This window comes from Haliaeetus leucocephalus, unplaced genomic scaffold (genome assembly GCF_000737465.1).
Source record: "Haliaeetus leucocephalus isolate CR32 unplaced genomic scaffold, Haliaeetus_leucocephalus-4.0 Scaffold395, whole genome shotgun sequence".
Taxonomy (NCBI): domain Eukaryota; kingdom Metazoa; phylum Chordata; class Aves; order Accipitriformes; family Accipitridae; genus Haliaeetus; species Haliaeetus leucocephalus.
In genome coordinates, this window is record NW_010972831.1 from 3,787,952 (window position 1) to 3,810,588 (window position 22,637).

Sequence of the window (22,637 nt, forward strand, 5' to 3'; positions counted from 1 at the left end):
AGGCACAGACAGCAGGGCTCTGCCTGCACTCACCCGAGCCCTGCCCTGGGACCACGCTGCAGGGTCTGGGTAACCGGGGGCCGCAGCAGTGACCTGCGTGGGAGGAGGCTGTGAAACGCCACGTGCCACTCACAGCTGGCTGGCTCTGAAACCAGTTTAAACACTCCACTGCACCCCAAAAAGTCAGCCTGTCAGAAGAGCACACAGTGACCTCGCACAGATTGATTTACAAAAAGAGTGGCAGCCGCTAGGAGCCAGAGATGTGCAGGAGGACACATCGCAACTGCCATATGGGGGACACACGCTGGGGCAGGGACACCCCGGAGGGACCACGGCCAACCCACACCACAGCAAAAGAAAACGAGTAAAAAGCAAAGAGCAGCAGATATAAACCATTACACACGAGTGCTGTAGTGCCTGTTGCCTCACTGAAGGAATTGGGAGAGACCGAGCATAATCTGCAATGAAAACAGGGGAAGCTGAGGCTTAGATGAGGCAGGATAGGTGTTTGGTGCAAGCCAGAGGAAGAGGGAGGAAAGGTGTTTATTTAAGCATTTGATTGTTAATGTTTCCTTTTGCTCAATACATGAATCTGTGATTAGAAGTTTGTGTTTATGGGTATTAAACTGCGTAAAAATTCCCCACATCGAGACTGTTTTGCCAGTGACACTGCCCCACAACTGCTTGCACCACGGGAGCCCAGCACAAGGGATTCATTAAACACCAGACATGGGGCAAGCAAGCAAGTTTACAAGTTTCTCAGGAGTAACTGGGGCTCCAGAGACCTAGAAATACACGGCAGGGGAGGGAGGGAACAGCTATCCCCAGAGAGAACTACCCTCGGACAGCAGGCAAGAGAGGCTCTCAGACAGACCTCCCTCCCCGGCCCCAAACCCACAGATCTCCTCCTGCTACTGAGAGCTTGCAGCTGAAGGTCAGACAGGCCCATGTGATGGGAAGGACACAGACACGCTCTGATCCCAGATTTGCAGAAGGATTTCAGTAGGAGGAGATCTCTGGAGGTCGTTCGGTCCAACTGCAAAGTTAGATCCAGCTCTACAGAGCTGACGCAGCCAAGCTCTAACTACGGCAAGCCGGGCTCGCGGCTCCCCAGTAACGCTTCCTGGCAATTGGGATGCAGGCAGGGTGGGACTGTTCCCTGCGCTCCCCCAACCTCCCACACGCCTGCAGGGGCAGACTGGTCCCCTCACACCCACTCCTGCCGCTGCCCATGCTACTGCAACCCAGGGAGGTGACTCATGTGCTGGGAAATGGAAACCCGCACCTTCCCGACAGCCGTTTCTGCCGTACGCTCCAGCCAGTCCTCTGCCCACAGCAACCCACATGCCGGGGAAGGAGCCAACACCCTCGCTCCGTGCTGGGCACTTGGTAATAACTCAGCAAAGATTCTTGCTTGCCTTTTAAACTGCAGGCCCTTTGCTTTTTTGGTTTTTTTTGGTTTTTTTTCCTCCTGCACCCAGCTCTTCTCAATATCACAGTGTCGGCACCGAGCCCAACCTGGGTTGTGCCAGCACTCAGCACACGAGCACTCAGAGACCACCAGGGCATTTGTGCTGACAACAGGATTTACTTTGCCAACAATATTCTCAGCGGTACTTTAGGGTCACCAGAGCAAGGAGCCCTCAGGGAAATCCCTGAAGGGTGCTAGGCATCAGATGGCAGCCGCAGTGCCATCCGACCTGCAGGCATTTCATGAACACTGCCACCTGCTCTGCACACAGCTTGCAGTCCCCAGCAGGAATCGGTTTGCTTTCTCCAGAGATCCGAAAGCTGGGAGCAGCTGGCAGCTACCCACACAGGAGGCAGAAAACTCTGAGAATACTTATTTTTCACATGAGATAAAAAGTGCTCCCTTTCTGTCACTCACACACATCCACAACTCGGCTACGGATGGAAGAGCAGAGTCCAGTGGTCTGAGAGCTGGGATCGCTTCCAGCTCTGCCACAGGGGCTTGCTGTATAGGCCAGACAAATCTCTTCCTCTCTTTACCACCCGCTCCTGTCTGCAGCACAGACACTGCTATTAATATACCTACCGGGGGGCCGTGCAGAGGCATTTGGTCATAATTGTAAAGCACTTTGCAGTGCAAAGATAAACACACTGTCGCTGGTTGGCATCTAGCAGGCGGGAGGGCAAGGCTGCCTCGCCACAAGGACTGACAGCTCCCCCAGGGCTTCCCCCGGGACAGGAAGGTGCCTGCGAGGCTGGCTTGGCGGCTGGCTCGGCAGCAGGCACAGCACACGGGAGCCACTTCCCAGCCCTCCGGCCGATGCCGGTTTGCTCCATCAGCTGACCTTGGCCACTAACCACCAGTCTGACAAGTGGCCAACTCGCTCACGAGGGAGAAATCTTCCAGCAGCAGCTCCTTGGGGCTCAGCCTGATCGCCCACATGGTGGCTTTAACTGAAATCCATCGGCTGGAGTCCTCCATCTTTGGGATCTAAATCCCAAGCCATCGGCATGAGAAACACCACTTCCTCCCACTCAGGAAGTGCAGCCCCATCCCTGTTCCCAAACACATGGCTTAGGCAGACCTGGATACCTGCCACTATGTGCGTGTTGGGGGGCCACAGGGAAAAACACGGTCCCTGGAAACACCATTTCAAAATCAGTGGAAGAGACTCTGGTTTGGTGGCATCTCTGCTGACCAAGACATTAAATTCGGCAATGGTAGAGACCACATACAGCCTCCTGGGTGGATGGAGGAGGATGAGTAATACTAGATCTGCTTTGTTCTCTAGGTGGCTTAATATAGGGCATAGCCTCCAGCCTGGCCTTTCAGAGAGCAGCATCACATCACCCAGCCACCTGCACAGACACAAGCAGTCACAGGCGCTGCCATTCTCCCAACAGCCAAGGCCTCCAAGATCCTCTGAGCCCTTCTGGCGCCAGCACAGGCACTGAGCAGGGCCCAGGCCAAGCGATGGGAAGGCAGAGCCATAAAGCAGTGCCTTCCCTCCGTGCTTGATGACTCAGGCTCCAGGGAGATGCGATGCCTCCTCACTCCTCAAACACCTCAACTAGCTCCAGTGAGGTCCAGCCAAGGTCCCTTTGTTGTCCCTACGCATGCCGACAACCCCCAGGCATCCAACCACTGCTCCGTTTCCCCATTGATCTTCAGCTGGTGAGTCCCCCCCCCACCTTCTCCGCATGAGCAACTTGGCCATACAAAGAGCAGCTGATCCCCAGCCCAGTTCCCCTAAAGCAGCAGGTGGTACCTTTGGGCTGGGAGTTGTACACTGCAAACATGTTGATTGCCACAAGCTGGAGCATGCGGGTGCTTCCGATGGGAGGGGGGCTGTGCTGCAGCAGGACCTGGAACTCCCTCAGGACCTCCTCGGCCACCGCAGGGAAAGTCTCCATCCTGCAGACAGAGAGAGAGTCTGTAGAGCGCAGGCTATGCCCCGGGGTGCAGGGCAGTCAGACGGCACAGCTCGCTCAGTGTCACGTCTCCTGGGCAAGGGGGACCCCCGGGGTGCTGTCTCCCATCCAGGAGCCGTGGGGAATGAAGGTGCAGGCTGCAACAGAGGCAGCTGAAAGCCTTCCTTAGAGAGGGTAGTGAGGGATTGCTCTGTGACCGACAGGCAGCATTCCTTTGGCAGGAAAACACGGCCTTTATGAGTCATTTCTGACCAACCATTTTTTTCTACTGACTTCTACCAATCTGGGAGGGGTGCCAAGAGGCCAGCAGCTCACTTGGACCAGGAGCAGCCCATGGGACTCCCGAGAAACCCAGGCTGCAGCAAACTGCACACACTGGTGCCACATTGCGGATGTGGCAATTCCAGTGCATTGAACGTTGGCCAGAGTGTGTTTCCTCCAGAAGAACGGTGCCTGTCCCTGGACTCCTCGCTGCAGGATCGGATCCCATGGCACCGAGCCCCGTCCCCCCAGGCTACACACTCCCCAGCACTGTGATTGAGCCCCTAAACTTCATCACTTAGAGCCCCACAGGACAGAGACTTGCAGACTAACGACTGGCCTCATCTAGCTGCTGGAAACGTCAAAGCTGGAGCTGGTCCCTGCGGCACACAGCGCTGCTGTCACTCATCAGGACACAGCAGCCAGCGGCTGCAGTGCCACGGCCGGGGATGGGGTGTGCTTTCAACACCACTCACAAGCGCCCACGGAAATCTGACACATTTATCCTACTCTTCATCTGGCATCTCTAAGGGAATTAGTTGAGGTTACTTATCATAGCGGTTGGATCCTCAGCAAACTCCCAGCTGAAGTGGGGTCAAAAACTGAACTGATTGCAAAGAAGAGCACAGTCGATTCACAACAATGACTGAGACATGGTTGCCCATAACAGTCCTACCAAAGAGGGTCCTCACCTGGTATCCTGTGAAGACAACTTTATAACCAAGAAGCTGCCAAAAACCTTGGAAACTACTAGAGGGGCAGGGAAGGTCCTCCTGTCCTATTGCCTTTTCTGCTGAGCTTGCTGTGTTACTTCTTGCTCCTACACTAGAAAAAGCCACAGCTAGACCCAGCAAGAATGACTATCTGTCTCGCAGCAAGTGTCCGCTCCAGTTATCAGTGACATTGTACTAGTGTGCCCACATGGGAGTGAGGGAGCCAAAATCCACAGTGGGTAAGGCATCTGGAGCCAGGGCAGGCAACCTCAGGGGCCTCCATAGCAATTTCCTCTATCTTCCCCTGAGAGATTCAGATCTTGTGATATCAGCACGCTACAGGCTGGATTAGCAAGCCACTTCTGGTAACCCACATGGGCAATTCTGCTGGGCTTCCCCAACAGACTTTCAAGACAGTAATAGGCTCTATTTTTAAAGCCAGAAATGGCTTTCTTCTTAACCATATTTCACAGATGCCTTTCAACAACCAGTTCTGCCTAGCAGCAGGGGTACCCTCTCCCCGGGCACTGTTTGCTGGAACAGTTCAAAGTCTCTATTACCTTCCCACAAACATGGGCTGTAACAAACAGACCCCTTGTACTTTATAGCTGTGCAGAACTGAGCAGCTCCGCCAATACAAAAGCACTGCTCCCCCTGGAAGAGGCAACTTCCCTGGATTTGGGGCGCAGCCAGGGAATTAGAGCAAACTAATTGATTCTAAAGACTTCCTAATTTTGAGAAATCTCAGACCAGCAACATCCTCCTAGGGCAGATAGGACACTGGGGATGGAGGAGCCCTTTGCAGGACGCATTGTTAGTGAGGGGATGAAGATTATTGCCATGGAGTAACAAGGAGTGAGGGCTTCCTCAGCCCCACCAGCTGTGCTTTGATACCACAGCACATCTGGAAGGGCATGCAGTAACCCCACTGAGCTCAGAACCAGCAGGTCAGGAGCAGAGCGGAAGCTTTTAATAAATTGCTTACCTGTGGTTTTAGGAGCAAAAGAGTCCAATTAGGGCAACATCATCTTTTCTGTACCTTTTACAGATAAATCACTGAAGATCCTGCCCAAAGAGGACTCAACTATTCCTCACCTTTTACCTATTTTAAGTGCAGAAGCTGTTTAGCAGGGCTGGACGGTTTTCTCTTCCTGTGTCATAGTATTACTTTCTAGTTCCCTTCTAAGTACTTCAGGGGATAGTCTACCATTAAACATACTCGGGTTTTCTAAATGACTGCCCTGGGAAGCAACCGCCTCAAATGCTGCATCTTAATTTCACAAAAGTCTCAGGAGCCAAATGTGCAAGAATTCTCTGCAACATCCCCATTAATCCCCCTGCTGGCATGCATCCAGCCAGAGCTCGGCCGCGAACACAGCCCCACAGAGCTGAGGACCAGCAGCTCCCCGGATGCTCTGCCCTCCATCACAGACACGCTGCAGTTACCAAACCTTTCGTGGGCCCTTGCAGCTTTTCTCCTCTTTTTCTGTGGGCAGGAGGACATCCAGTTCTGCCTCCTCACTGCAGGCCAGCCTGCTGCCCGCAAGCAGATAATCAGTGCCTTGTGACTCAAGGAGAGATCAACAGCACCAGCAGCAAGCAGATTGCTCTCCCCCTCGTCCTCAGATACTAGGATCTCCAACAAATTGGTCAGCACAGCTCCTACTTCCCATTGCTTTATGAAGGGTCCAAAGTCAAGCACATGCCACTCCTGACTGGCCATCCCAGAAAGTGTGCTGGATGGACCAAGCACTGAGGTTTCAGGCTGCGTGGCAGGATCAGTGCTGTGTCCTGCACTGCTGTGCTTCCCCACTCCAGGAAGGAAAATGGACAGGTCCAGAGGCAGGGAACTGCACATCTGAGTCAAAAAAACAACAGTAGGGACAAAATGCCTCTTTGCATCCACACTACCTTTACCTAAGTGGCCTGGAAGAGGTCTCTCAGCCCTGTAACTTGTAGCCAACAGCTCCACAAGAGATTGAAGAAGCCAACAGAGCTCCTGAGACTACATCTGCTTACGAGGCACTGGCAAGCTCAAGCAGAGACCACTGTTGCCAGAGACTGTCTGGACCCACACGAAGTCCCTCCACAACAGCCGCCCCCATACAGCCGCCCCATCACTTAACAGCAAGGGCCAGGCTGGACTCGGAGCAGGGACAGCTCCATGGGAAACCCATTGGCTCTGAGTGTGAGTTCTGCTCTCTGGGTCGTAAGGATGTCCCCCAGGCTGGGATCTCAGCCCAGACCTGAATCAGGCTTGCTTTGCTTCAACGGTAGCTGTTCAATTACTTGAAACCAGTTTCTGACAGACATTGCCAAGGGCACTTTGTATAAACCAGTTCCCACAGCCAGGGCAGCTCTCAGCTATGAGGCTTTCACTGAAATGGCAGCAAGAAGATGAAGGGCAAGGCTTGTCTTGACATGCTCCGGACGGCGGCTTGCAGCCACCGCATGGTTCTGCCTTGATGGCTTTGTGTTCCTCACAGGCAGCAGCCACTGAGAGCCCCCCAGAGCCACCTCTCCACTGGCTAAGAGAGGGAAGGGATGGAAGAGAGGGAGTAAAACCAGAAATTAAAGAGGAGGGAGCACAGTTAGGTGATGGGAGAGAGAGAAAACAGCTTCTAGTCCCTCCTGTGTGCATATCAGCCATCAGAGCTCAGCCTCGGCCAGAGGGTCCCAGTGCACAGGCAGGACCGGGCCTTGAGGTGGGGGAAGAAAAAGCCCAAACAATAACCAGTGTGGATCGGAGGGCGGGTAAGGAGAATAAGAACCAGGAGGCTAGGCCTGCAAGAATTCACACCCTGTGCCCTCAGCTCCAAACACAGCTTAGTTGCTAACAATATTAAATTCCAAAAAGACTTGTAATGTAGGAAAATAAAATAAACATCCTGCACACTTACCCAATCCTGGTAAACAGCTTCCCATGGGCATGGAGAAAACTGAGGATGAACCTTTTGTTCAGCTGCATGGGGAAAAAAAAAAAAAAAAAAAAAAAGAGAGAGGAGAAAACAATTAAACTCTCTCCGATTTCCTGTGAATTAAGAATGTCCCCAGTGACAGAAGAACCTGGCCTGGATGCTGGGGGTGGCACTAGAGATGGGAACCAAATGGACATGCCCGAACTCTTACAAACATCATGCACACAGGCACGGGCAAGTGCCAAACAGCTGGAGCTGGAGCGGGGAGAGGCGGTGGAGACACAGCACCCTCTGCCGGGTCCTGCGCTCCCTCGCAGGGCCACCCGCCCGCTGGGCACCGGCCCCGGGTGCCAGCACCCCAGGAAAGCCACGGCCGCCTGCACGGCAGCTCTCTCTTGGCTGGAGGACTCCTCCTCTGCGCCCCGTAAGCTCGAAGCACAAGGCAGCCTAAGGGGTTATGCAAAAAGAATCCCCAAAGACAGCCTTTCCCACTAGCGTTTCCCACCAATGGGAAACAAAAAAGAAAAAAAAATAAACAACCAACAGAAGCGACTTGTTCGGCGCTCTGCAACTGCGGCAGAGGCTGAGCAGCATCTGGTCAGTGTGGAGAGGGAGCGGGACACCCTCACCAATGCTCTTCTGCAGAGAAGCCAACACGGCGCGTTCAGCAGCAAAGCTAGGAGTGCTTGTTTGTGCCCTGCCAGGAGCAGCTTTCAGAAGCAAGAGGGCATTGGGGTGATACTGCACCCCTTCATTTAACTCCAGCCTTAAGCAATTACAGAGAGGGAGACAGCGTTCAGACGTATCAGAAGAGCCTCTGAAACCCCGCAGCAGCAGTGCTGCTATTGAACTACCAGGGCACCATGGAGCTAAGGGGAAACAGGGGGAGCTGGCTGTAGCACATGGCGTGAAGGCAGCTTCCTGCCCTGCTTAGGTCCAGTAACACCAAAACCTGACTTGAATAATTACTTACTACTGCTCTAAGCCGCCTCTGCTAGCTCAGCAGAGCTCTGGGCTTTCCCAGTCCTTATTCAAACGGCTTTGAAGAAGGCTGTGGGTGGGCAAGTAGTCACTCTGCCTGGCTCTGGAGACGGCTGTGTCACACTAGGAGTGGACTGGCCTTGCTTTTACCTTCTCCACAGCAAGAGGCTTTCCTCTCACACCCGCGCGCCTGCATAGCCTCAGTGCAGTGAAAAAAGCCAGGCTCCGAGCACCGCGCGGGGAGATGCTGACCAGGAGCAACCCAGAGCACCACCGCTCTGCTCCCATTCGCGCAAGATTCTTCTATCTTGAACTCCTCTGTAGAGGTCAGTGACACCACTTCCATTTACAGGGGGAAATCAGAGGCACAGGGAGAGGATGAGATTACCAGGCAGGGCTGTGGCAATGTCCGGCCAAGAGCCAGGCACACGTGAGAGGGTGCACGATGGGCACCGAGCGGTGCCTCCTGGCAGCACCGAGCTCCCCACCAAGCCTAGCTGCAGGGGACGATTATCACGGGCAGTCCTAGCTCTGGTGCTACCTCCCACCCTCATTTGCTGAACCCCTCGGCTCACACCATGACTTATGCCAGCTGCTCCGCGAGGTGCGACTGCTCAGTTAGGTGTAATTAACCTGGGCTGCATTCCCGGAGGACCCATGCAGGAGAATGATGCCCTGCTGCAGAGTCGCTCCTGGGCCATGTGCGAGTTTAAACATAAAACCTGTCTCATAAAACAAGCCAGACCAATTAAACTGGCCCCCGCAGCAAGGGGTTCTTGCTTACTCACTATTTTACTGCTGCCCTAAAGAGCCCTTTCCACTGGAACTCGACTTTATTTGCCACCATTTTATTAACTCTGCAGATGAAACCCAGAAGAGACTGGGGAGTACTGAGACAGCACAGCAAAGCCCTTATTCACTCTGCCAGTGAAGCTTGGACATAGCTGCTTCTCCACCAACCTCCTTAGGACACCAAGGCAGCTCAGAGCTTGAAACCTTTAACACGTACTTTTTTTCCAGACAACAGCTTGTGGAGGTAGAAAGCTGGTTTGTGACCAGCTCTGTGGCTCCAGCTGCAATCACATACCCTGACAGAGACACAGCCTAACAAGTCTGAGCCCCTAGCTCAGGTGCAATAGCCTTGGTGGGGCGCTGGACAGTGCTCTGCACACAGCAAGCCCACGTGCTGCCTGCAAGAGCTGGAGGAGGGGGTCCAGGCTCTACATTCTTTGATGGAGGGTATGAAAAAGAGCAGGAGCTCATGGTGTGACCCACCTCTACTGGAAAGCCTGTTGCAATACTGATTGGCAGGCTGCACGTGGGGGGAAAAAGAAATTGGGGCCGAAGTTTTTCTCCAAGGCCCACATTCACCTACAGCCCTGGGAGCACTCGCTCTGCAATCCCCGCACCACTTTACTGGCAGCAGAGGAGTACAAAACTCCCCACCTCGAATGGAAAGTGACGCCTGCGCCCAGCAGGGACGTGCCCAGAATGTTCCCACAGAGGCGCCCAGCTCTGGGAGGGCTCACCAGGACCTCAGCTTCACCCCCATCTTAGAGCAAGTTTCACACTCAGCCTTTTCACTTGCAATCCCAAGGACTAACCAGTCACACTCCACTGGAACCAGCGCTGAACTGGGACGCAGATATGCGCATATATATGTTTTTTAAAAGGAAGCCAGTTACCTGCCTCTAGGAAAGAAGCATGTTTCATACCTCTTGCCAACTTAAGCACGAACCCAGCAAGCCCAGGCAGAGACCTGTGTGCCCCAGCACTGTGGCATCTCAAGCAGGCACCTCTCACTTTTTTCATCACTTTTTTCTCCCACAGCCTCAAGGTTTTGATGAGCTCATCACTTAACTTTGGACCTTTCATCTCCAAGTTCACGCTAAGGCCATGGGCTGCTTTGACTGGGCTTTTCTCTGAATGACTCTCTCTAGTGACTCACCTGTCCCTCAGTCTCTGAGAGCCCTCCCTGCTCCTCCCATCAAGCGCCGCTTCTCACAGAGAGAGGGAAACAGTGACTTCCACCGTCACCTGCTGTTCTGCATTCACATGGCAAAGAACACTTCCCCAAAGCCCTGCTAGCACCCTCGCTACCCTGATGGTGCTAGCATGAGACCTGCAACAACTCCTTGCCTTCATCTCACTCACTGTGCAGTCCAATGGTGGCCACCTCCAAAGGTTTCCTGAAAATGGTCCTTGTACCAGTGTCAGGATGCCAGGGGAAGACAGGGCTCCCTGCATGCTAACATCACTGCCCTTTGCAGACAGCTTTGCTCCTTAGGACAGGGAAGCAAATCTGGCTGGTCCCAGTTTGTCGCTTGGGAAGAGCACACCAAGTAAGGCTTATACAACAACAAAACTATGTCAAAAAATTGATTTTGGCCCTTCTAGTTGAAAAGCGGGCATCACAGATATGGAAGTTATGAGCGTATAGTGAAGGCATTAGTTATAAAAACAAACCAGCTGTCAAGAAGAAGAAGGGGTCCCTGCACACAGTAGTGCCTGAAGCTGAAAACAGCTGTTTCGGCTGTCATGAGTCAGCATGTGCAGACAGACTAAATCCACCTGGGAAGAGGCAACCTCACCAGAGGAAGCAGCCCACTGCTGCTTGGGGAGCATTCACACACCGCACCGCCAACCAAACTGGATTTGTTACCATGGAAGAAATCAACAGTGACTAACAACTTCTCGTGGAGCAGCTAAGTGCAGAGATAGCAACGGCCCTGGAACAGCCAGCTCAAATCACCGAGAGGCCACGAAGAGTACGTCCTGACAACACACAGAACAGAGGCAGTCAGACAGCTTCAGGAAAGGTTTGTCATGTCTTGAGCCAGAAAAGAATAAAGCAAGACCCAACCTCAAGAGACCATGCACTGACCAAAAAGGGTTGAAAACAGTGCCTCCCACCCCAGCACAGAGACACTGGAAATGCCACCAGGGTGCACAGGAAAAGGAGTGCCATGATCCAGGCTGGGAAGCAGAGCTGCTGCGCTCAAACCCAGTGCGGACCCATCTGGCTCACGGCAAGGAGTGCACAGAGCTTTGGCACCTGAGCATCAGTCCCAGCTGTGAAGGAGGCACCAAATAAGGGAAGGATTCTGGAGCAGTGACTCCTGGGGAAAAAGCATTTCAAGTTAAAAATTGTTACTTCAGGTTTGGAAGTAAATTTCAGGATCTGGTCTTTATCAAGTGAGGCAAACTTTCTTCAACATCAGCAAAGCATCTGTGGAGCAGAAAGTGGTGTCAGAGTCAAAATAGGCTGCACAAGACAAGTCCATTAATCAAGAGACCAGATGCAAAACTGCCTGTAACAAATGCGCTGCCTCCACCGGAGTGGAAGGGACTGGAGCACAGCGGGACGTTCTCCTGAGTCTAGGGGTCTCCTCAGTGACAAGGGGTTGGGATACAGACCACAGAGCCACACAGCTCCGCTCCAAAACACGTACCACACTCATCCCAAATATTTTCAGGGTTTCTTGGGCAGCCAGGCTTTTCCAGGCACAGCTTCCTTGCTGAGAACTGTGTGAAATAACATCCAGGCACCCAAACCATGCCATATTCTCACTTCCAGCTCAAGGGCTAGATATACCATGTTAACTATTACAATTATGCCTCTCTTCTGCAGGCATCTCCTCCAGAGCTTTATACCACCCAGTCCAACAGTAACAGTGAGTCCGCTACCTCCTCTGCAGATGGCCTTACAATTATGAGCCTGAGCCTTTATCCCACACTGTCCCAAAGTTGCAAGGCACAGCTTTGGCTGGTGTTTTCCATGGCAGTATCTCACTGAAATAACACCAAGCACTGATACTGAGCTTCCTGAAAAGCCCAAGATGCTGTAGTGAGCTTGACTGGCAAGATACCAGGAGGAAGTTTTTACTGTTACAGGTGCTATTGCAACAAAGTGCTGGTGGAAAGTGTTTTGTGCAAATGGCTACCTACATAAAGGAGATGAAACAAAAGGGCTATTAAGATTGTCTGGCATTTTTGCAGTATTTACAAGGTACCCACAGAGCTGTGAGCAAATTCCAGCCTGGCTAATTACCATAATCATTCCTTTTGAGATACCACCTGCAACCACAAAGGGATACAGAGCTTGCCTTGGCTGCTTCTTGCCACGTGTTCTACTGCAGGTTTCTGTTTAGCAGTCACAATGTCCTGCCCTGAGACGGATTAATTTCTGTAGCATTAGAAGCAATTCCAGTGAGAATCCTGATACTTAACATCAGACACTGCACAAACGTAAAATCCAATTTGCTATGACATGGAAGAAAGAGGGAACCCTGATGTATTGTGGCCTTGAGGCATACAAAATTCATTTCTAGGTAAAGAGACCTTGAGACACTCCTGCAGCTTCCTGATCTTTTGGACTGCAGCAGCTACAGCTCCAGGACACATCTCGTGGCCATAAGAGCTGCATGTCAGCAACCCAGCAAGAGAAGAGAAGGCATTTAGGAAACCCCCCAGCAAAACCAATCAGCTTTTGATTTTTCTCTTCATCGCTGCAGGGAGCAGGTGAGATGAGAAACATAAGCAAGAAAATTGTGCACTTTAGTAATGTAAAAATCAAGCAGTGGTAACTTCACTGGGTCCGAAACAAACACCTGACCTATAAATACATTTAACCTTATTTAATAACGGATTTACTAGTAGAACTTTCAATTTAAGGAAAACAGGTTGAAGAGAATATTTATATGCATGTTATTTCCTTTTCAACCAAACCTGTATCTAAGTTTGGTTTCTATAAATTAGTAATATGCAACATTCTTGAAAAAATATTACCATTAAATAGATTGAAAACTGATTAAGTAACCTCTTAAAAAGCAGTGGTCTTCAGGGACCCTTACTGAACTGGATGGAAAGAGGTTGGCAGAGACTTACTAGCAACGTTTTTAATCAATGAACTGAAAGCAAATTCTGCTGTCAAACTGCCTGTGACACAAAGGCGAATGGAGCACTAGGTAACGACGGCTACAGCGCATTCACACAAGGTTATTATAATCGCTTCAAAATCTGGGGTTTTCCAGCATCGAATGTCATGTTATGCATCTGGGATTGTGTAAAATTAAGTCTCCAGGAGACCATGCCCAAGGCAGCTTCTCCAGAAAGGCTCTAGGGACTACAGCAGCAAAGTTCCCAATGCAGTGTCCAGTAAAAAGGGTTAATGTGTCCCTTAGATGTACAAGCAGAGAGCAGGCACTGGACAGCACATTTACATCTATATACGGCACTGGCGAGGCTGACACTGAAATACTGCATCCAGTTCTAGTGCCCTTATTTTTAAAAGGATGCTGAAAAAATTGGAAAGGGTCCAAAAAATGGCCATAGAAGTGATTCAAAGACTAGAAATTATGTCTTGCAGTGAAAAAACTTATGCAGCTCAATCTGTTTAGTGTATCAAAAAGACTAAGAGGTGATTTGATTGCGGGGTGCGAAGTGCCTCCATGGTACTTCAGGGCTCTTTACACTCGCAGAATAGCAAAGCACAAGAACAAACTGGAAACATTCACTCTGGAAATCAGGTATAAGTGTTTCAGAACCAGTGCAATTATCACTGGAACGAACTCCCCAGGAAAAGGGTGGATTCTCAAGACTGGATGTCTTTCTGGAAGTTTTGCTTTAGCCAAACACAAGTTATTTGGCTTCATATAGGAGTAGCAGGGTGAAATTTAAGGACCTGTGATATACAGGAGATCAGGCTAGATGATCTAATGGTCCCTGCTGGCCATAAACTCCATGAATCTATGCAAACATGCCAGAGTCCTCAGCTGAGATATCAAGTTAACCTTCAACACAAAACTTTTCACAAATTGGCTCTGGTGCTGCAGGTCGTTTAGGATACAAGCTCAGCTCTTCAAGGCTGCATCTGGTTAAGCACTGAAAGCAAGATGACCCAGGCAGAGCCGTTCTTTGTCCAGCAGGTAAGGGGGAGGCCACATGCTGTGCACTGAAGCAGCCCCAACCAACAAAAAGCACCTTATACTCAAACACATTCTGTTTGCCAGGAGTAAACAGCATCCCCTTCCTGCGATAGAAAACTGACACTGAGAAATGCGTGACGAGTTCTGGTCATAAGAGATCTCCTGTTAATATAGCTTAGGGTGTTGTCAGCCTTCTTCACTACTCCAGAGTAGAGTATTTGTGGGGTTAAAGCATGAAGGAAGGCGATAATACGAGAAATTAAGAAGGGTGAAGACTGAAGAGATCTAACCCTGAAAGGCTTAGGATGGAGTTAGGCCAACAGAGAAGACATTTGGACAACAGGCTGAGCAGAGGCAGAGCCTTCCAGAAGGATGACAGCATTATCGCACGCAATCTTCAAGCTCCCACTCTCCCAGCCACGCTCACCGGCAGGGATAATGGGATCTACTCACAGCCAGCCTGTACCCCAGGCTCCCACAGCCTGGAGGTAGTTGTCCACCCCGCTGCATTCCTGGAGTACTTCTGGAGCCTTTGCGTCTACCTGGGCAGTGTAATGCAGGGCATGAAGGCATCTCCCTCTCCACTTTGAATTATGCAGCAATGAAATCTGCTGGGAAGGAAGAGTAGAGCCAAGGACAGAGGAAATGACACAGATTCCAGCAGGTTCCACTCCCTGATCCTCCGGAAGGAAGTTTCTTTCCTAATACCCACCTCCACAGTGGATATGAAGCCTGTCTGGAAATGGCTCATTCAACACTGAAGAGAAATAAACATTCCCCATGGCAGAATTAAGAGGTTTGGCTGTGGAATATGAGGTGCCCATCCCAAAAAGTGTACAACACAGCAGAAAAAGTTGTCCTGGGCCAACTTCAGACAAAGATCAAGGTTAGACTAACAACAACAAAAAAAAAACTCAAGAGAAATCACTGTCTACAGCCTTCACCCTACTCTGGGAAATTTCCCAACCCTGCTATTAGGCATTTTACTTCCTTTATCAGTACCGCCAATTCTGGCAGTATTCTTGTCTGAAGTGCACTCTCCCTCCCAACACTACTCTGCAGTGCCTGGATCATCAAATCCGCTGCCACGAGAAAGGACTAATGTGCAGCAGCAAGAGGGGGTTTGGTTACACACAAATCCCTGGCTGATCAGCACCAGCAGGAGAGGAAATGAGGAAAGAGTGACTGACAGGGAAAGGCGGTTTCTGGATGATTGTACTTGGTTTTAGAGTATGAGAAGCTTGTTGGAACTTGAAGTCTCGCTCCCCTCACCACAGCCTCTCTGAGCACTGGGATATAGCAGAGCCCCTCACACAGGCATAACTCATTGATGTCCTTGTAGAGCTCCCACCTCTGATCCACCACGATACTTCTACACACATTAGCACCAGATGCCTGTTACCGGAAGAACAACATGTCGGTGTCTCTCCCATTCAAGTAACATTAGTCCCTGCCTTGTTCTTCACAGTTAAATAAAACCACCAACATAGTCTAAAAAGAAAAGGAAAAGGAAAAAAAAAAAATCCACACCAACTTCTGGAAACTCTTACCGATAGCTTAGTCTTCACTTTCTGGGTAGTAACTAAAGGTCAAGTTGCACTGGAAAGCAACATGTGGGTTCTACACGACACACACATAGAGGCTAAATCAGTAACCAGGCTCTGCGAGCTCTGCCGAGCTCTGGGAGCTTTAGCACAGCAGGACTGAGCATCCGCGGAAGATCACGAGCCTGGGCAAGGTGCAACAGCGTTTCTGCTAATGCAGGAACTGCAGCCAAGAAGGTTTTTTTACCAGCATTTTAAAGTAAAAAACAGGGTTTATAAATAAAGTGCAAGCAGGGAGGGTGCACAACTGGTGGGCAAAAAAAGCCAGTGCTAAGCTGCATGGCTGAATGTCACGTCTCAAACCCAGAGAGGCCAGGAGTGTGGTTTTCGTGTTTAACCAGTTTCAACTGCAGCCTGGCACTCTTTTACTTCCTCCGCAGAGAAGTCTTCTCACTGCTAGGGGAAAGAAACCAACCTTACCATGCGAAACAAAACGGCTAGAGTAAAAATAAAGCCCCAAAGCGGTTTGGTGACCGAGGTCATATTAGGAGGTGGAGGGGTTGCAGGCTGGGGAAAGCACTCAGAAATACTCACATTGCCAACCAAGAAAGAGATTACAGAAAATGAGGCAGGCAGAGAATTAATGCAAGTCCAGCAGGAAAGAGGCTGAGAAGCCTCTTTCACACGCCACCAGCTCCCCCATGCTCAAAACAGTTTGTAAACTGTTTCCTAAACACAAAGGAAAAAAACCCCAGACCTAGTCCTGACCTCCACAAATGAGTAACCAAACCCAACAGCTTCCTGCAAGCTTGTGTGGGTGAGGAAAGGAGGCTGCCTGGGCAGGACAGAGGGAACTCCAGGTTTCTCCCTCTCAAGTCCCGCTTTGGGCACAAAAATGAAGGATGCAACATCTCTTGCTGCTTTTTCGCGTGGGTGGTGGATAAAGGACAGAAATAAGGAAGGGCAGCCTATTAGCTGATTGCTAGTGCCTAGCATTCCCGCCCCAGAGAGCTGCTCTGCTCGTTTTTTGTGCCGCAGGGGAGGCTCAGCAGAGGCTCACAGCACTGCAGAGGTGTGGATCAAATACAGCAACAAGCAGCAGGCTGGAGGGGAAGCACTGCCTTCCCTTGACAGCAAGGGCAGACCATAATGCAACAGACCACAGACGGGATGGCTCACATCAAATACTAGAGAGCATCTAACCTTAGAGGAGACAAACTTCCTGACTTAACAGAAGCCACCCTCCTGTGACAAGGCACCAATGGCTCCCTGACCCAAGGCCTTGCTGGAAGATCTTGTGTATAACATGCTACCAGCTCATGCACCAAGAAAAACCAAGGGGATGCTCCCTCGTGTGTCCCCTCCCTTTGGGGACACACCTACGCCACTACTCTGGTGTGGCTCAGATGTTTAACAGGCGTGAGAAATTGCTTAAGCAGAAAGCCCACTGAGCATCTCCAGGCACTGCTGGTCTAGTGGTTTCCATTCTCTCCACTCTCTGCACAGGCATATAGTGTTAGGTAAAAAAAGCCCTGAAAGCATGCAAGAGTAAGCACAGGCTTCCAGGGCATTGTGTGCAGCCTGCAGGGTTACCCTTTTGGGCAGTCTTGTCCCAGCAGCAGGGGGCAGGCAGGCATGCCTGGGCTTTCACGCTGCCCATCTAAACCAGAGGCACAGCCCCAGCCACCTGGATTTATTTTCCAGGTCAGAGGCTCCTAAAAAAAGGACCACTCTGAGCGCTTGGCCCACCTGATGTCATGTAGGTAGCAAATGAGGGAGCCCCATACTTCAGTCAACAGGGATTACTTGTAAGAGCCTGCACGGAAGAGCAAAGATCAATCTTTCACTGTCCTGAAACCCACCCCCCCCAGCCATGCTGGCAGTGCAGAGAAATGCTCCCACCAGCCTGACAGCAGACTCAGGGGCAGACACCCCAGAAACAACAAGCTCCCCAAGCAGCCTCTTATTCATGCATCTATACAGATGAACAACCGTCATTATAGCAATATATCATTTCCATTTTTGCTTGTCACTTATTTCTAGTCACATGTAATGGATAAGAGTTACAAGGTGAGAAAGGAGCTGAGAGCTAAGGGAGCTGCTCTCAGGAAACAGGGGTGCCTCTGTGGTATATTTGCATGAGCAAAGTTGGACCATGCTCACAGACACCCATCTCACACCACAACAGTCTTTTAACAAACCAGACACTCCTATGGACCACAGGTAGTGACATCAAGGCAACCCCAACTCTGAACACAGGTCACTACCACTCCCATGTGTGACTGGTCCAAGCAAATGACAGGCTGATGGAGCAAAATGGCCAAGAAACCCCCACCAAAACTGCTACTAGACTTACACAACGTTTTATGCCACTGCTCCCTAGAAGCACCCCTCTCCAGATGCAGAGCCCAAGAGACAGCTCCCCTAGACGAAAAATTGCACCGACTGAAACCAGCCAGGAGAAGGAGCCAGCCCAGTCACCCGAGCAGCTGCTATCCAAGAGGAACAAGCACAGAGAGCAGAAACAACAAACACTGCCAAGGAAAAACGGATGTGAAACATGCAGGAGCTGACTAGGACAGTGACCCTTTTCACTAAGGACACATGGCATCTGTTGAGACAGTGACATGAGGAGCCCTGAGGTCTCCTCAGTGGCTCCTGGATGCACAGGCGTTCCCAAAAGTGTCTTCTCCAGCCTTGGACTGCAACCAGGCTGCAGAACTGTAAGTGGACGCAGCATCATGGTACACAGGTAAGGCAGGCAAAGTCAGAAATAAAATTAAGCAGGCAAGAACTGAGAAAGAGAGAAGGTGAGAATCCTTAGACATGTCTCATCTCAGAAGAACAAATCACAGTAAGTTGCAAAGATAGTTCCAATCAGGCATTGCTGGATTCCAGTTAGCTGAATCCTGACCTAGAGGGAAAAAAGCGGGACAGCTCTCACAAACTCTGCTGCTTTGAGAAGACAGTGCCCTCATCCAGCTTCAGGGGACCATTTCCCTGTGTGCTTGGCACTCATCTGATTTTCTAGGACTTGAGAGATGGAAGGAGATGAAGGGGTCCAAAAGAGACCAGCACTATTCATCTGAAAGAAAATAAAAACAATCACCCAAAGATACACACTGCTTACAGCTCCAACTTCGCCGCTGTGTCTCATGGTACTCGCACCCATTACCAGCAGAGTGTATGTATAATAAGCTTCCAAAACAAGCACAGTAGGTAACAAAGAAGAAACACAAAAGTTAAAAACCCTCCATATTCAGCCTCTTGAGAGAACTTTGACCTCTTTTTTTTTTTTTTTTTGGTTGACCTCCTGGTGGTATTTACTGCTCACTTGAGGAAACCCTGATGCACTGTCCATACTCCCTGCTGTTGAGAAGAAAGCTTACGTAAAGAAATGGAGGTTAAAACATGCTCTGAACTTCAGAGCTAATGATTCCACCACAATTTCTCTGCTACTGCAAAGGGGTTGCTCCATGGGCACTCAGCACCAGGCAAATGCAACACCTCTGTCCCTAACCAGCAGGCTGGGGGGGAAATGGGAAATGGGAAGGTTCCCAGCCGACACACAGGGCTGAGCCAGCAGATCTTGACTCTGTCCTTAGCTTTCCTAAGAGCTTTTTGGGTGGCCCTACCAAACTTTTGATGGCTCTACAAGATTGACCTCTCACAAAGAGGCTAGGAGACTTAATTCTTTAATGACGCTAAAGTATTCAGACATCTGGAGAGAAGCATTATTCAATTACTGTCTTGCCAAGGGAAAACCTCTCTTCCCTCATCTTAGCTGCAGCTATGGAGTAATCTTTATTAGTGCATGCATGCTGCGTGATAACACAAGGAAGTATCTACTGCAGAGCACAGGCAGCAGGCAATAGCAACTGTGGGAACCTTAACTCAGCATTTCCTGACAGGAGTGATTAAAATCTCAAACTCAGTGTAATATTAACACTTTCTCAAGAGACTGACAGCACGTTTGCCCTGTTTACTTTACCAATTCACAGTCTGCGCAGTAAGCTGCATATGGTACTATCAGATTTAAGATTGATACAGAACCATGGCAAATGAAACCAGTGGCAGAGAAGAAACAGCAGAGACTCTGCTCTTCAGCTCACTTTGCCCTATCCAGCTGTTTTTAAAAAAGCAACACAACTGCTCATTGGTTCTGCCTCCTTTTTTGCATTTCTTATTGGAATCCCACATGAAGTGACCTGATATTGTCAGGTAAGCAAGGCACTGGGTCAGCCTGGACTCTCCTGCCACTGTGCACCTAGAAACATGCAACATGCAGGAGACCACAGAGAACAGCCATTCACAGAATGAAACCCCAAAAGGCTGCAGGCATAACGGACAAAACCCTAAGCACAAAACAGCCAGGCTGCAACCCAAATACTTCTTCAGCTCGCTTTGATACCGTCCCATGCCCTCTGTGCCAGCAGTGCCAAATCCGGTTACTGAGGAAGGGGCCAAATGGAGATGTACGCCCCTTGGTGTGGACAGATGGTACGTTCTTCCAGTTCTGCATCTTCCTAGAAAAGATGATGTAGCAAACTGTGAAAGAAGCAGCTATGCCAAGCCTCTACCTAAACACACAGTGCCAAGGCAAATTGCCAGCTCTGCACGCCACCTTCTCTTGTCACAGCAATGGCTGCAGTGCGAGGTGGCCTTCTGCAGACTTGCCGTCACACTTTACTAACTCCATTCAGTTGGCTTCTAACCCTGAAATAAAGTAATGATGTTTGTGTCTTTGTATATGGCTGCATAAGGAAAAATAGTCAGCACTGAGAACAGACATGCAAGCATGTACTGAGCAGACCCTCTGCTTGCTGATGGGGACAGCACACACATCAGCAGGTCCTGGGAGAGTAATCGTTCAGCATCTCCCTGCCAAGTGTGCCACATCACAGGACTGGCACCTAACCACCGGCACAATGAAGAAAGCAACCACCGAAGACAGAAAACATCCCAAATCAATTTCTTGTCACCTGTGAAATGGCCAGCATCTCCACAGTAAAAACACCGGTCACATTTGGCTTGGGCTGGGTTTGAAGCAACGACCTCCATCCAAAGGGTGCAAGAAGCCTTTCTCCCACACTTCTGTCCAGTACTCATCCGGAGCTGTTAGGGTCTACACTTGCAGTGTTATATCTGCTTCTGGAAGCTGAATACTCTCCCATTCTACCCTGTAAAATTCCCTTCTCTGGCCCAGAAACAGCTGCCTTAAAGCCTGATGCCTGAGGAGCTACCTGCAGAGCACAGCTGTCAGTACAAACGAAAGAACACGGCTTGCCTCAGCCTTTTCAAGGGCTAAAGTTGGCAAGGAAGAGACCAAGGAGGAGATGACACATTTAGACCCATTTCCGCAAAATGACATGTAAAGCACTGGCACACATCCCCTGGGAGAAGAGCTGTTCCCTTCCGCCCGGCTGGGGGATGTGGGGCAGAGGTGCTGCCAGGATGAGGGCTGCTGCCTGTCCCTGGTGCAGGCAGGGCCCTTCCAAGGCCAAACAGTGCCACACGGTGGCAACACAAGGACTGCTCTGCTTTCCAGAGAAGGTGCTGCAAAACACCGAGACGCAGTGAGGAAGAGGGTAAGAGGCTATCGCTTCAAGGAGCAAGGAGTCCAGAGCTTCCCAAAGAGCTGCTGTCTTTATCCAGCCCACAGCTTCACAGCTCGGAAGCTTTGGCAGCGACACGGATTTAAGGTTTCCTTTTCACCTGGTTATTTTCAATCCAGATCAGTTCAGTGACATGGCCACAGCACAGCCCCATAAGCAGTTGTGCCAACACGAGTGGAGTGCTGCACTGCAGCAGGCACAGGGAGCCTGAGTACTAATATCTTGGCTGCCAAAACCAGCAGTGCCCAGACCTGAGCCCTCAACTCCCCCTGCCCTTTTGCCATTTTATTTCTGATCGTGTGGCCTCTCCATGATCAGAAAGCTCATGCTTTCCAAGAGCCAACATTTCAAACAGATGAAGAAATCAAGACTAATGGTAGTAATCAGACACACAATCTGTACAGGCATTGCCAGCAACCTGCACTTCAGAGAGCACATCCCCCCCATTGAACAGACCAAGGGCAAGCTCTAGCAAACAGGGCTGCACTATAAACAAGAGGACATCACTGCCCCCCGCCTTGCTAGTGGTTACACTACCTCACATGGGAGCGCTGCAAAAGAGAAACCCCTAGTGCCTCAAAACCACTCACAGCATCTTATATCAAAGCGTCTTCATCAATGATTTATGGAGAGGCTAAAGCTTGGCACGTTCCTTTCAGTGATGCTGAGGAAGCAAAGGTCTCCAGAAGAGAAGCTGAAGAGAGGGAAAACAATCAAGGGCAGTAACGTCTTAAAAATGCTGCAGCAATGTGCCAGAGCTTATCTTTCAAGACTTCACCCCAGTTCCACCCAGCTGAAGTCACAAACTAGTTATAAAAGTGCAATTGTATCTGAGAAGCTTTGGGCCCCGCAGTATGCAGAGAAGGTCTTCCCAGTTCTGCTAAACTCACATCCTTAACAGCCATTTTAGGACAGGCAGCCCAGAGCTCCCTGGCAAGTTCTCTTGCAAGCCGCATGTGCCAAAGCAGTGCGAGGATTCCTAGAGGATGAGCTCCCAACCACCACTGCCTTCGCCTGCATTCCTGTGCCTGACAAACAGAGTTCACTCGGGCTCCTCTTGCAAGGTACACAGCTTGAACAGATTGACAAGACACACCGTTAGTCAATTATTTTTTTATCCTTGCAAAAGAAAGGCACTAGTCTGGCCTCTCAGCAGCACAAGTAATGCAAATATAACACCTACACTGGAAATTAAAGCCACAGTTTTCACATTCCCAGTGCAATCCTCTGATCATCTGGCACTGGGACAAGTGACCCACTTCCAGAACAAGCCTCA

At 50.4% G+C, this 22,637-nt stretch overlaps 1 protein-coding gene across 1 annotated transcript in view; it reads right to left on the reverse strand.

The window, feature by feature from the left end:
* Positions 1–22,637, reverse strand: part of SMG6 (SMG6 nonsense mediated mRNA decay factor) — a 116,101-nt gene that overhangs the window by 82,158 nt on the left and 11,306 nt on the right. Inside the window, exons 9-10 of the mRNA XM_010573634.1 lie at positions 7,277–7,338; positions 3,240–3,385 (exon numbers count right to left, since the gene is read on the reverse strand). Of these exons, the coding sequence (XP_010571936.1) occupies positions 3,240–3,385; positions 7,277–7,338 (208 nt within the window). The remainder of the gene's footprint in view (positions 1–3,239; positions 3,386–7,276; positions 7,339–22,637) is intronic.